Below are 15744 nucleotides of genomic sequence, written 5' to 3'. Positions count from 1 at the left end.
AATAGCTAACTACTCAAAGCATCGGTAGACCAGCAGCTCCTGTGTTCTGTGGGCTAAAATTACTGTTTTTGTCAAAGGAGTCCGGTGGCTTTGAAGAGACCATTGATGGGGAATCGGAGCCGTTCACAGCTTCTTCTCTGTTGGAGAGGGCTGTCTGATGGAACAGTTAAATTGTGAGAATATTCCCAATAAAGCAAGCAATAAGCATTATCTTCTCAGATTTAAGAAAGACACGTGTGAAAATTGTTTATTTTGTGAAATAAATGCAAAAACAATGCTGCAGCTGTTTTGGGAATATTCATATGCTAACCACTTTTGGAGAGATGTGTCCTGGTGTACTGTTGATATCATTTAATAATATAACACAAATTACATACAATCAATTTGATGATCATTCTAGCAAAGTATTGTATTCATGAATCCAAATTTAGCCAGTCTACATTTTAATTTTAGTATTTGAACTTGAAACTAAACAGAACATTAAGACCATTTTTGACTCAAAGAATAAGAAAGCTGCAAAAAAAATCTATTTGTGCTCCTTGTTTCTAAACAAAAACCATTGGCATCATGTAAAAATAAGGGGATTTAATTGGTTAAAATCCTGAAATTGATGATGATGATGATCAAGACTGAAGCTAGAAAAAAGAGAAAAAAAAGGAATGATACATACATATACTACTCATATTCATGTGAAATACACAAAAATATGTATGTGGGTATTGAATGGGATTAATTTAAAAATATGACACTGCGCAAAAAATAAAAATGTATCGAGATCAAAGTTGCTGTTTATCATTAACACATACCAGACTGTGATAAACCCTCCCAAAAATCCACTTGGCATTTAGTATAGTATTTCTAATTTGCATTTCAGCTTATAAATACTTTGTACTTGTAAATTGTACATCTCTTACAATTTTGTATTACTTGATAGTCTGGAACTCTTGTTCAATTAGGCATTATTTGCTTTTATCTTTACTTTTTATGTATGATTGTTGTTATTTAATAGGGGAGGTATCTTTATAAGCCATTTTGGCTCCCAACCTCTCCTGCACAATGTTTTAACTTTTTATTTATTTTTTCCATGTCTTTTCTATAAATGTATATGTGCAAAAAAAAAACAAAAAAAAAAAACTAATTCACAGATTGTATTTTACCCATTTAAAACACTGGTATCTTGTAAAAATTGTCCCGACCGTGATGAAGGAAATGTTTTTTATGTAAAATACATAAAATATGTATGCGCGTTTTAATGCAAGTGGCGTTAATGTGGTCATTTAAAGATTCCACCCGGCTCTGATGTTATATCTGTATTAAATATATATGTATGTATTATATCTGTATATCTTTACTTCTGTATTTCCTGTATTGTCAATAAAAAATGATTTAAAACAACAAAAAACAGCAGTGAAAACTTTGAGTAATTTGCCAAGGAAACTAAACGAATATCAGTGATTTATGTCTTTACTATTTCATAATAATTTTCTTGGCATGATAAGAACATTTGAAGTATTTTACTGATAGAGGTTTGAAGAAGCTTCAGCAGTTGAAGCTACCTATGTGCCGCTAGGTGGCGCTGAAGTAACGCTGTGCTGCGGAGGCTCCAGCACCGTGTGGCCTCTGCTCCAGCTCAAATTTAGCCCAGCCCCCCACACGCCAAACCGGCCTGCCTCGGCTCAACAAGGGGAGGGATGCGCGGCTGTTGCTGAAGCTCCTGCTCGTGGTGCTGGCATTTTACCTACGTCGCATTCACACCGCGCTCACCGGGCATGTTGCTACTACACAGAGTCGTCCGGTTAAGAAAGTGTTTACCGTAACGTTCGTTATACTGGTGTTAGCTAACTGCAGCTAGTCACAAAGACGTTCACTCAGCTACTAGCCCGTGTTAGCTAACGGTAACTAGCCTGCTAACAACACAGCCGGTGAGGACGAGCACATCCTTGCGCAGCCATACTCGGGTTAATCTCTGCCGCCTCGCTCCGTGTGTTATGTTGGCTGCTTTGAGGTAGTGTTTTACCTGTAACCTAAGTCGAGTGGGTGTATTATCAGTCACCACTCATGACTGGGACACTTGAAGCTACGTTTCTGCATCGCTGGGTCGTTGGCTGCATGTTTTTCAGCTAGCCGCGGCGGAGCTTCGGTCTCATTCAGGGATGTGGCGGTAGCACAACAAGCTAACTCCCGTCTCTGTGAAGAAGTGAGTGCAAGAAGTGAGGAAACACTTCAGCCAAGTGGGAGTTCTCGTTTTTTGGTGTATGCTAGCTGTAAGTGAGGAGCGGATGACACGAGGACGAACGTGACAATCCGTGAAAGCCATCTGAACTGAAACTGGGAATATTGCTAACAGATCGAAGGGATTATTTTTGTGTCTCTAAGTGGATTTCGGCCTCCTGCTCAGGATCGTCGTGGGGACACAGTGAGTGTTTTGACATTGAGTGAGCCCACTCCCACAAAACATCCTCTCTCCCGCCGACCTTCACCCTCCGATGCGGAGATTTCAGTAGCACCGGCAACCCAATCCCCCACGGCGGCCGGACATGCTGAAGTGTATCCCCCTGTGGCGCTGCAACCGCCACGTCGAGTCGGTGGACAAGCGACATTGCAACTTGCAGACAGTCCCCGATGAGGTGTTCCGCTACAGTCGCAGCCTGGAGGAGCTGCTCCTCGATGCCAACCAACTCAAAGAGCTACCAAAGGTATGCAGGGGTCACAGCCCTAACATGTCTTCTGTGTGTCAATCAGCAATGTGTACCATTCTCTCCACTTAAGTGGCTCCTGTGTTGATGTTTACCCGGTTTTAACTGTCAAATTCACCCTGCAGCACCACACACTTGCACACAGACCAATCCACATATTTGAAAAGCAAAGGTGAGTCAGGGTGAAACAGCTTGCATGATATCACCTGTTCAGGTACTTCCTTTTCAGGTAAAGTACCTCCTTCCGTGACTCCTTGGAAATGGGTTTGGCCTTTCTGGTGTGCAGTGCTGTGACAGCATTAGATAATGATAGCAAAGTTTCAGTCACGCATTGCTGAGTGCATTTGTTTTGCACATCCACACACAAGTGGATAACAGTATCTCAGAAGTTTCCAATAATGTCAGTGTCACAATCATCAGCATGTTACAGCTAGGTAATGCAGTTCATCTGTCCAAGAGCGCTGGAGCCTTTAATTAAGTTGTGTGAAGGTAAATGCACCAGTGGGATTGGAGTGCAGAGGGTTCTCTGGCTGAAGGGTGGATACGCTGCATGTTCAGAGGGACTAACCCTGACCAGAACAGCTGGCACACAACATGCTGCCCGTAGTAAGGCATCACTGCCCAGTTGGATTGGATGCAGTGGGAAGGCATGTGTGGAATGAACTGCAACGCTGTCCCCACCCACACACCCACTATTTGAAATATGACAAAAGGTTCTCTTTGCACGGCCAAAGAGTTTATTTTAAGGGAAGCGGAGATGTTGTTGGTCTGTGTGTTCCCTATAGTTCTCCAGAGCTGTGGAACAAAGCACTCGCTTGGTCGACTTTCTCCTTGTTTTATTCAGTTCAAGGCATTGTTCATTATTAGGACAAGACACTGACTGTGGTTGTGATGGAGCAGTGAGTTTGTATGAATAGATTGGTCAGTGCTAGTAGACATTGTCAGTCTCTCACATTTCATGGCTTCAGCTTAGTGGTGAAAGGGGCAAGTGGCACATTCACTAATGAGCATTGTTAATGAGTCAAGGTCAGCAGAGGCCAAAGTGTTGACAGGACAGCCTGTTTCCATCTGGGAATCAGAAAAGAACTTGTTCATCCTGCAGTGGATGCATTTGTGTTTTTGAAAAACCCCTTTGCTTTGACATGCGTTAGTTTTTATACATAAGACTACTTGTATTAGATCAGCTCTTCCTGAGTTAGTTTGATAAATTATGGCCTCGTGCACAACTTACTCTAGGGACACAAACTTGGCTCTTGTCCTCACTATTTTGGCACAGATGGACAGAAAGCTACTCATGAAGACAGGCATACAGTAGCTGCTGAATATTTAACCCATCTTCAGTGTAGTTAGGGCCTTTTCTTGTCACGAAAACTAAGGCCTACTTTGCCTGCTTACCTGCAGACAGACAGTGCATTTCCTCCACTCAGTTCATACCATATGTCATATCCACAGTGTACCTGGTGCATGGCCCCTAAAAACACTGAGTGACAGATACACCCAAATATTCCAGCGCAGACAGCTAACCGACACAGTCTCTCTGTGTGGTGCTGGCTTCAACTGGGAGACATAAATGCGTGGTGACAGAATGTCTCGTGTGGTCGCGGTGAATGCGTAGCGTGCAGACACAAAGCATATGGGCCCTCTCTGGTCCTCAGAGTCAGCGGGGCTTCAGCGAGCAGTGTGAGAGGTCAGGCCCATACAGGGTTGGGAACAAGGGCACTGACTCTATGATGAACGGCATTACCATAATGAGCTCATAAGTGAGTAAAGGGCTGAATGCCTTTATGCATTTTGTGTGCCCCTTCTCTGTCACTGTGTATTCAAGTCAGAGATGAGTCCGTGTGGACTTGCTTGTCAGTTTATTTTTAGATGTCAGTCTGACATCCCGAGTCATTTTTGCACATCAGTTCATCCCATGTTTGTGTCTGTGAAGGAGCCCAGTATGCACAAATTGTGGCATGCATATTGGCCACACCAGCATGTACAACATATGCTATAGATAGAGAATAATCGGCTCAGAGGTAACACTCACAAACTCACTTCTTTTAAAGGGGGGGCTGCAAACTGTCTTGGAACACAGTGGCAAGCTTACAGACCAGTTGAGCATGGTTAGTTTCATTCAGATGATTTTATGTGTACAGAAACATTTTGCACAATCAATACAGCCATTAAAATGTATTGAACACAGGAAACTGGTAGTGCATTTTAAATTGATAATGGCCAATAAAGCAATTGCGATGTGTAAAAGGTATTTAGCGTGGTGCAGCTGGGGGTGGATAGGTCTAGATCGTATTGGTAGGGGTTTAACATAGTGAACAGATGGAGATTTAAACATCCTGACAGTTTCTTAAGTTTGCTGTGACTCACCCCCACCGCACTGCCCACCAATCTTAGATTATGCTCTCTGCGGTAATGGTGCCGCCATTTGCCACATCAAGAACATTATATGTTTGTTAAAAAAGAAATTTAGAATGACTGCTTTCTGTTTTTGTCTGATTCTAGGGCAAGATTTTATCCAGGCGATTATAGCGATTATAGTGATTATACTACATGAAATAGTTGCATTAAGTATGACCTATCTGTATGGAATGAGTTTAGAGAAACCCTAAGTAGGCAGCTGGTCTGGAATTCCCCTCATGTCCATACATCCTTAGCTCTTAATGCTGCGTTGCAGCTCTATTTTCTCATTGCACAAAGCTAATCTCAGATAGTTCACAGCAGGTCTTTTGTATAGCTTTCAGGTTTACTTTGTGAGGTTTAATGAGGGGTTAACTATAAAGGTGCCATGTTGATTCTTGAAACACCAGTGGCAGGCTTCTGTTTCTCATTGGTGAAGGTTTACTGTTTTTCTGTCAATTATTGAAGTATTGTTTGTGGTAGTCTGGTTTTAAAGTACATGCCTCACAACCCTGTTTTCAACAGGGATACTATGCACTTAAGTAATCTGAATTTCCCTTTGCTGCTTTGACAAACTAGCCCTGCCTCAAAGATCATGTTGAGGAAGAGGGAATTATCTTTTTAGCCATTCTCAAGTCCCATGACAGGTTACAAAGAAGTCCATTCACAAGTCTGATTGTGCCCCCCCTACCCTCCTCATATCCAATGTCATGGCTCTTTGTGTTTCCTGTGTGTGCTGCACTGCCCTTGACCAGGCGTACATTAGGTCTGCAAGCATATCATGACTCAAATGATCACTTTTAAGATTTGTTGTAGGTCAGTTACACCTGCTGAAAAGCACAAGGAGCTCCTTTTTTGGAGGAACCAGGTGGGCTGCAGGTGCAGTAGGCAGCAGCCCACAGAGTGTCCCTGACACATGTAGACAACTGAGTATATTTACTTGTCTTAGTTTTCCATTGTTGAATTAGGGAACAAATCCCTGATGGGTGTGTCCCTAACAGACTTTGCGAAACAGGTTTTCTGCATGTTGCTCCCAGTATTATTAGCTAATAGGACCTTCCAGGTACACTTGATATGCTACAGTACCTATTTCCTGCCTCAACACTTGCCACAGCCAGACATAGGAGAGCTGTTGCTTCTAATAACTGGGCTAGGAGGAAATCTATAACTGCTATCAGCAACTAAGTCTTAAAATGACCAATTGTTCTTTATCTATCCATAAAGTTACACCATTAATTGGAGGTCACGTTTCACTTAAAAAATGAAAAAAAGATGTGTAGATATGTTTTGAATAAAGAGAACGTATATGTGCATGATAAATAGGAAGGATGACTATGCAATCTTTTTAATCCTCAGCTGTCACCAGTGCCCTCCCTGTGTGTGTGCTAACAGATCTGTGGCTAAAGGGCAGATTAGGGCTTCACCCGGCCGTGAAAATGCCCCTCAGCACCTCAGTTGTGACCCTCCTTCATACATGCCAGTGCGTCTGAGTGTACGCTTCCTCTGGGAACAGCTTTTCTGCCATTTGGGTCTCTTTTCGAGCACATAAATGCACTGATAAAAATCGGAGTGCTTTTCTCTTGAGTCCCTTGTGTGTGTTCCGCCTTGGGTCAAGAGAAACCCAAATTAAGCCCCTTCACTCAGCTCCTGCTGAATGTGAATTGGTCTAACATTGTTTACCCAAGCCGAGTCAAGTGTTTTATTTTATGTGTCTTTGTTTTTTTTTTTTATGTCTTTATCATTGTCTCAAGGACGATTGAAAAATGGCTCAGTTTAATTGAGAGTGAGTAGTGCTCTACCCATCGACTGTACAAAATATATCCTTTCTCATTTGATTTTTCTAATCTAACAATGTGGTGTATTTTAGTAGGATACTAAAAGCAGCAGAAAACCGAGTACACTTTAATATCTGTTTTTTTATCGCATGTAATATTGATATATTTAATTGCAAACCGAATATTTTCCTCATATTGTGCAGCCCTAATGAAGGTGTGAGAGACGTGCAGCCTGGTTGGACTTAAAAGCCCAAAGTTTAGTGCTCACTGAGAGAAGTTTGGTTTAGAAATCTAGGGCATATACACTTCACACTGTGTCCTCACAGTGTACTTGTGAGTTCTGTAGTCTGTCTTCTTTCCCTCAGTCTCCAGTTAACTCTACAGGAGAGCCCTGGGTTGTCTCTCCCCAGCGACTGGCTGAAGTAGGCTAGGACCAAAGATAAATTACACCTGCCACTGGCCTCTCTGCGGTAAAACCACATCGTTCCTCTGGCGCAACTCTTTTCTGCTCTCCCCTTTCCTGCTTTGGTAAAGCACGTTGAAGCTAGAGGTATTCACAAAGTGTCAATGCGGTATTATTGTTGTGTCAGTGTTTTGTTTTCATGTCTCAGAGCAGACTGTAATTTTTTTCTCAGTTTGTGGCTGTAGTTGACCCCACCCCCACCCTGATTGTAGGGGACTACATCAGCAAGAAAAACAGAAGTAGTGGTTTTTAAAAATCTTTTGTAATCAGGCCCTCCCTTCACAGGATCGGGCTGTTTCATTTAGTGCCTGAAAAGTGATCCAGGGCTGGTGAGGCCATGAAGAAACAGCAGAGAGCGAGATCTGAGTTTCTTTTTGATGCAAGAGCACATTCAGCAGGTTTCTTTGTCTGAGCTGATGACCAGCTGGTCTCACATCCTGCCTGGCCCCCTCCCCCCAATCTGGTGGGACAGAGGGGTAATGGGAGGTGTGTGTGTGTGCGTGTGAGTGAGAGAGTGAGTATGTAGTGGTGGTGGTGGGGGGTGTATTTCATTCCGGAGATGGATTAACAGGAGAAGGGGGAGCTCTGGCACCTCCACCAGAGGAAGTGATCAGGGAGCTGAGCTGAGCTCCACTGATCCCCGGTCCTCTGGGGCTCTTGGTGTCGGGGCCGTCCATCCAGCCATGAACACGGGAGTCTGGCCTGACATTCGGTGTCAGGTGGGAGAGAGGCAGCCAGAGAAGTGGTCACAGAGCAAACAGCCGGTCCCCTGGGGACCTCTGCATGGTGTAGATGGATCTTCTTCTTTGTTCCTCCTGACAGGCACATACACATCCTCCCTCCTTCCCTCGCTTTCACTTTGAGAAATCATGCGTTCTTCCTGGGAAATGGCAGAGATATTAACTGGGTTATGTCAAGCTTCCAGTGAAAAACACATCGCTGCAATAAGGCACACATAAGGACAGCTGTTGCTAAATTTTCTCCTGTAAACCTGCACACTAGTGGTGGCAAGGTGCATGTGGAAATTAGCCCTGCACCTGTTAATATGCCACTGACTTATTGCTCAATGTCAGTGCCCCTGAGGTGTCCCATGTTCGTTTTATTTGCAAACAATGTTCATTCCTTGCATGATGCATCTAATCTACAATAAATTAAGAACAATTTTGGTAACTAATTAATTGTTTCAAGTCATGCCTGAAAACAAAATGCCAAACCTTCAGATCCCAGCTGCTTGAATATACAGATTTGCTGCTTTTTTATGTCATTGTGGGTTGAATGCCTTTGGGATTTTGGACAAAAGAAGCAATTTGAACAGCTCCCGGGACTCAGCTTGAAAGCTTGTGGTGGGAGTTTTTTTTATGACTTTTTCAAGAAGAAATAAATTGGCAGATTAGACAATAATGGCAGTAATTATTGGTTGCAAGCCTTCTTGAGATAAAGAAACCCCACTCTACAGCTCACAGCCCCATTATTATAATGTTCCTGGTTCAACCCTGTGTGGTCCTGTCGACTTTGTGCACAGTAACATTTCCTATTCATAGGTCACATGACATGAATCCAACAGTTCCCTACTTTTCTCTTGGCAGCATTATTTGGACCCGACGCTGGTCTGCACACTCATGCTTCTATTGCTCATTCTCCCATGCACTCTGGCCTTGGTCGCCAGCCTCAAAGGTAAACAAGAAGGCAAAGCCCCGGTGAATAATTGATGGCTGTGTTGGTTGTGGCAGCTGTTTGTGATAGGGGTGAGTCTGTGGCTGCGCTGCATGCCCTGCTGGAGCACTGTGATAGGACGGGAGCTCTGTTGGCTGCAGGCATTAAGTACACACAGACAAGATGTGCAAGGTGACGCCATCTTCTCTTATTTTTTTGGCCCTACTGTATTTATATGTTGATTTCATCCTCTCAGCAGCCAGTGTTTAGAAAACGCAGAGGTTAAGGCCACAGGCCGGTCTCTACTCAGGAGCAGGGAGTGGTTCACTTAAATCCTTACTATAAACACACAAAAACTAAAATGCAAAGCAAGATTTTATCTTTGTTGTGTGTGAGATGGGCAAAGTGACTGGTGACTTTTTTCATTACCTAAATACTCCCATGGGTATCAAGCAGCAAATTCAGTTCCCACCATAGTTGAGCAAAATCATCTTTTTCTTAAATTGTATCATTTTAGTGTATAAATAACATGTAGAGTATGATGTTGATGAATCATTTTGTCTATAGAAATAACACCGTGAAAAGTCCTTTATTCAAAGTCAAAAGTATTTTACGACCAACAGTCCAAAACCCCAAAACATCCAATTTACTGTGCTGTAAGACAAAGCAGGTAGAAATTATCTCAATAACAAAATAATTTTTTGACTGTTTTTGGGATGTTTTAATAAAGGAGGGTGAGTGACTACAGATTTAACTTTAAATTGAAAGGCCAAACCACAAAACTCCTACATTTCCTTGTACTCAGAACAGTACTGCATAGTTTCTAGGGGTGGGAATCTTTGGGCACCTCACGATTTGATAACGATTACGATTCAGGGGCTACGATTCGATTATAAAACGATTATTGATGCATCTTTAATTTATGTATATTGATGAACTTTTTCACAACACACATTTCTTTTTGTCTCACTGAATAAGCATTCAACACTTGCAATTTTAAAAAACAGTGCATTTGTAATAAGAAACAGTTGAATTCATTTCCATTATATTTTATTAAACATATAAATGGAAATGCGTGCAAAGTGGAAAGTTACAACTTCGTTGTACGGAACCAAAGGTAACAACAGGTATCTTAAATCACAAGATAAAATGCGCAGTTAGAGTAACAAATGATTCGGTGGCGACAGACGTCCACGCATCATATGTAACTGCGTTCCTACCTGCCTTCAACAGTGAGGCCATGACTTCTGTTTTGGTTTGATGGTAGAGTGTCGGGATGGCCGTGTCAGTGAGATAGCGTCGGGATGGGATGGTGTATCTGGGCTCCAATGTATGCAGCAGTGCTCGAAATCCCTGATTTTCCACGACGGAAGAAGGACACAAATCCTTGGCAATAAATGCCGCGATGGCCTTCGTAATTCGCTTTGCCTTTTCCGATGAGGGTGGCAGCTTTCTAATTGCTTCCTCGATTGTTCTCTGGTCAGTAGCGCCACTAGTAGCCGCAGCAACAACAGCCTGCCGTCTCCCTGACTCCTCGGTCAGGTGGAATCGAGTTACATGGCTTCTCATTTTTGTTGTGTTGCCAAAGTATTTTATTTTAGCACGACACAGCTTACATATAACGTGGCTCTTGTCCAGTTCACTTCTGCCGTCAACGTTGTAGAAGCCGAAGTATTTCCATGTGTCTGCTTTTAAATTAGAAGGAGCTGTTCAGCTCTCACGTCGAGGTGGGTGGCGATCAGCCGTGTTTGTTTTCCTCTGTGCGCGTGTCGGCATGTCCGCTCCAGGTGCGCATCCCATAGTGTCCCGGAGATGACGCGTGCCACGCTTCTTAGTTCCGCATTATTTATAACCTTCTGTATCACTCTAATTAACAGATTTAAATAATCGAAATTTGGATGTTTGTGAATCGATTAAGATTGGTCCACGTCCAAATCGCGATGCATCTAAGAATCGGAAATTTCCCCCACCCCTAATAGTTTCTTTCCTGAGAAGAGAGAAAAAGTAGCTGTCACTAAGGTTTGGTAAATAATAGGACTGCACCTGACTCAGAATTGTGTCAGTCGAATTTGTATTTGGCTGTTCAATACAAATATTCAACTATTCGTTCCTTTTTTCCATATAGAGTCTGAAAGTTTGAACAGGGTTTGACGGGATGTTCAGGGTGACAGCGAGGTGATGTAATAGATTCAATACTTTATTGCCATTTGGACATGTCGATAGGAATTTGTTTCAGCAGAGCTTCACACACTGACAAAGAAACACTCACTCAATATGTTACACGATAAAATAAATACATAAAAATAAAATAAAATTACAGACCAAACCAATATAGTAAACAAGTCAAGTTAGCCCCGGGAGCTAATGTAGGCCAACTATGCTAACAACGGATCAGAATTGTGCAACGATATTTTCGCCTACACTAGATATCGATCAAAAGCCAGACAGAGTATTGTATAAAGTGGTGGGAGCTGTGTAAATTCACCACTTCAAAGCAGGAGGCAGGAGATAACGCTATCTTGGAGTCTGACTGAGCAAAGCCTCTCTTCCTCCAGGCAGCTGCCTACATCTCACGCAGACTTACTCTGTGTCTGGGTCTGCAGCTGCCTGTTCCGGAGAGCAGAGTAAAAGCGAGTAGCACATTCTGCATATAAAACTGGGGACGTTTCAGTCACCAGACATACACTGACAGACAAAAATACAAAAACGTCTGCTCATCTTGAAGAATCTCAGTCGACTGAGTTGTCCCTGACTGATGATTCGAATATTTTGCTTTCACAGGGCAGCCCTAGTCAACACAGACAAATTTATCAGTTGTAAGTGCAGAGTATAAAGTTTGTTATTTCATTTCCTGTTTGTAGTACAGTTTGAACTTATCTTCACTGCTGCACATGACCATGTGAAGTTTAGAGTGTTAAAATTCAGAAATGACATTTCTTTGGGATAGGATGCTGTTTCTGAGCCTTTTGATCATACAGGAGCTCAGGAACTACACTCTCAGCCACACAAATGGTCCTTTTGAGGCTAATCTGTCAGGGTGCCGATGTCCCTGTGGGGGAAAAGGTCACCCAGGATGGCATAAAAACCAACCACAAACAAATGCTGCCCTTTATCTGCCGGCCACACACAGTCATTGAATGCCTCTATCTATCACTCTAAAACCTGATAGCCCTTACATCCTCAGCCTCAGCGTACTGTCTGTACCTGTGGCTTTAGATGGGCCCATCCAAGGCACCTGCTAGATTTAGAGGAGTAGGCTGTGTGTAACCACTTTATAATAATGTTTTTAACTATATATTCAGCACTAGTAGTGGGGATTTTGATTTAACCATTTATCAATCATTTCATTGATACAACAGCCACCAAAACACAGCTGCGCAGTGTTTTGAAACGTGGCCACTTCAGAATGACTACCCAGTGGCAGAGCTGCTTTAGGATACACATAACCCTGCTTTGTTTTTTCTACGGGGCGACTCACGCACGTCGTCAGTGTCTAGGTTTGGGCCAGGCGGATTTGTTGACGCCTGTGTTTTTCTTGTTGATTCCTTTATGTTGGGAGCGTCTCTGTGAGCAGGAAGTGGGAATAATCAAGTGAGCCATGGAATGCCCTGTTTTTGTGAGACCATCTCCACTCTGGACCTTGTTTTGTTGAGGGAACTTTAAGTCCAGGCATACAAAAACTAGGAGGTTTGAGAAAAATCGGCTTATGTTTTGTTGTTGTTTACCCCGTTGCCCTCCTCAGTACAGCAGTGTTTCTGTTTTGCTCCCTGCCCCTCCCTCTCTCCCATATACACACACTCAGAAGTTCTCAGTGTCTCTGACTGATAGTATTTACGATAAGTAATGTAAAGCACCTTGTTTCTCTGTCATCTCACAAGATGTGGCACCAACCCGTGAAGGAATGTTAAGCCCAAGAGCTCAAGAGTCATGATAAAGGAGTACAGTAACACACTTGTGGCTGCAGCAGTGTTTACCACTATGATGGTAGTGTCTACACCACTTAAACACTCTTCACTTTGACTCACTATCTCACTGCCTGTCATCTCCAGGACTCCAGAGTGCAAACATTTGGTTCCATTTGGGGAATATTTTTCTACCAACCCAGCCAATTTTGATTGATTGTCTCTAAACTACTCTGTGGTGCATCTCTGAATAGCAGAAATGTTTTGTGCTCCATTGAGAACTGCTATTTTTCTGCGTTTAATCTTCAAAATTTCTGTTAAAATTGCTGCAAATGAACAGTAACTCAGTCCACACAATCCAAAGCATAAATTACTGGATTAAATCTGTCGTAAATGTCACAGCTGAAACGAAACTACAAGTTAAAGATCTGAATGTGTTTAAAAAGAAACAGGCGTATATTTAGCCTATATGTTGTGACCATGAACTAATTTGGGAAAACATTTAAAATGTGTAATCACAGATACTGAAAGCTTTCTTGTGGTTGTGTTGCAAGCTTGCGTGAGACAGCTAAGTGGAGCCAACTATTTTTTCTGCACGCTCACACAACAAACACGTACTATGCAGTAACAGGCCATATTGCAGAGCTCAGTGTTTTGAGTTTCCTGATTGCTGAAGTTATCACTGACTGCAAAATCATTTACAACTTATCTAAATTGCTGTGTTGTCTACTTCTCCTCATTGATCACACTATTGATTCTGCCTACCATTAGCCAGAATCCCTGAATGTTTTAGGATCATGTTTTCCTTTTCTTTTGCCAGGAAACTATGGTGTTGTATTTGATTATGATGTCTTTTTTGCTGCATATGCTGGATTCTGTTTAAGGTGTGTCCACTGGTTTATTTAGCTTGATCATATTTTTCTTCATCTTACATCACCACTGTCAAATTACAGCATGTGTTCTTGTCTGTACTGAGATTCCCTGTAAAAGAGCATTCATGTGATCCCCTTTTTACACAGGAAATAACTTTTATAAAAGTGCCTGAATAAGTACGGACATTATTAATGATTTAAAGTGTGACATCTTTAAGGTATTTTCATTTTCAATGTGTGCAGCAATTTTGGCAGAGCATTGTCTACATCCCTCAGTTTTAACTTATATTTATCTGTAGTGTAACACACTGATTTGAAGTTTAAAAAATCTCTTATTTTGATGTCTAGATTGAATACAAAGCATATCTTTATTTTTGCTGTATGAAAGAAAAGGCACTTTTCTGTAGGGCTGCACAATATGCGGGAAAAAAGACATCATTTGATAGCTATTGCTAAAGGGGTCTCAATTTTAGTGGAAATGGTAGTTTTTGCATTTCAGTTTGACTGGAAGAAAAAAAAGAACTAAAAATTATGATGTGATTTTTGCTGGGGTCTGTAACAAATAAGCAGGTTTCCTTTACATCTCGAGTATGAGTATGAGGCCAGGGTACCTCTGTAGCACCACAGTGTTTTATTTATAATGGTATGTCGTGTTACATTTTATCTTCGTGGGGCGGCAGTAGCTCAGTCCATAGGGACTTGGGTTGGGAACCGGAGGGTCGCCAGTTCAAGTCCCCGTCCGGACCAAAATATGGAGCGTGGACTGATAGATGGAGAGTTGCCAGTTCACCTCCTGGGCACTGCCGAGGTGCCCCTGAGCAAGGCACTGAACCCCCCCCAACCGCTCGGAGCGCCTGTCTTGGGCAGCCCACTCTGACATCTCTCCACTTAGTGCATGTATAGGTCCAGTTTGTGCATGTGTGTGTTCGGACCTGTGTGTAATTGACAAACAGAGTGAAAAATTGAATTTTGAATTGAATTAATAAAGTATATACAATTAAAAGCTGCCCCTGTGATTTGGATATTGCACTTGATAATAATTTGATTAACTGTGCAGCCCAAGTTAACTTTTCTGTCAATAAAACTTGAAATAAAGCAACCCAGCTCCACAGATTAAAAAGAGATAAATAAAAGTGATCTCAAGATAGCTGAGCCACTTTGCTGCAGCCATGCAACAACCACAAACTGAAAGATATGTGTGAAATCTGGAGCTATTCCTCCCAAGCTACACAGCTGCGTAAAAGTACAGAGAAAACAGTGGCGGCTTGTGAATATGTGTATGAGGCGGTCTCCAGGTCAGTATATTGTTGCTATTACTAAAATGTATTGAGGTCAGGGCCACCTGTGTGGAAAAAGGCTTTAGTTCTGGTTTGGGAACATCTTTTTCAGATGTGAGGGACTCAGAATATAATAATGATACACAGTCGTGCTTGGCTAATTGGTTATTGAGCAAACACAGTGTAGCACAGGTTGAATGTGTGCCATATGAGCAGTTTCAGATCTCTAATAGAGGTGCTGATGGGTGAATGTTTGTGTGTATGACTGAGAATAGATGAGAGCGGTCAATAGAAAGCCCAGCAGGGTTCTTTAGAGACAACAAAGCAGCACGCACGCATGCATGTGTCATGCTCATGCCAGCGATGAATAACAAGCAGAGCAGTAACAAGTCGGTAGAAAAGGAGATGGCAGCATGTACATGTGTGTGCACATCAGTGGGTCTGTTAGATGCCCCCCCGAGCACATCTTTTCATCTACAGTGCGGCAAGAATGCCCTGATTTTCTACTCATGGTGTTTTTTTTCTCACTAATATGTTTTGGCCTTAGCATAACCCTTTACTTTGCTTTTTCTTGTGGTGATGTTTTTGCTTTTAAGTCATTCGTCAAGGTCACAACTGAGCAGCTGAATCTGATGAGTGATTCAGCATGTGTTGATAGTTGGGGCATTGTTTATAGTAAAAGGTCAGTTATTTTAACTCGAGGAATTGC

At 42.4% G+C, this 15744-nt stretch overlaps 1 protein-coding gene across 31 annotated transcripts in view; it reads left to right on the top strand.

Moving 5' to 3' along the window:
* The first annotated feature begins 1644 nt into the window (after nt 1-1644).
* Nucleotides 1645-15744, top strand: part of scrib (scribble planar cell polarity protein) — an 81221-nt gene continuing 67121 nt past the window's right edge. For all 31 annotated transcript variants that reach the window (XM_033638457.2, XM_078162493.1, XM_078162491.1 and 28 more), the window contains exon 1: nt 1645-2696. In XM_033638457.2, the coding sequence (XP_033494348.1) occupies nt 2538-2696 (159 nt within the window). In that variant the 5' untranslated portion in view covers nt 1645-2537. The remainder of the gene's footprint in view (nt 2697-15744) is intronic.

The sequence above is a fragment of the Epinephelus lanceolatus genome, chromosome 20 (genome assembly GCF_041903045.1).
Source record: "Epinephelus lanceolatus isolate andai-2023 chromosome 20, ASM4190304v1, whole genome shotgun sequence".
Taxonomy (NCBI): domain Eukaryota; kingdom Metazoa; phylum Chordata; class Actinopteri; order Perciformes; family Serranidae; genus Epinephelus; species Epinephelus lanceolatus.
The sequence above is the reverse complement of the archived record's forward strand: the minus strand, read 5'-3'. Positions and strand labels throughout refer to the sequence as shown.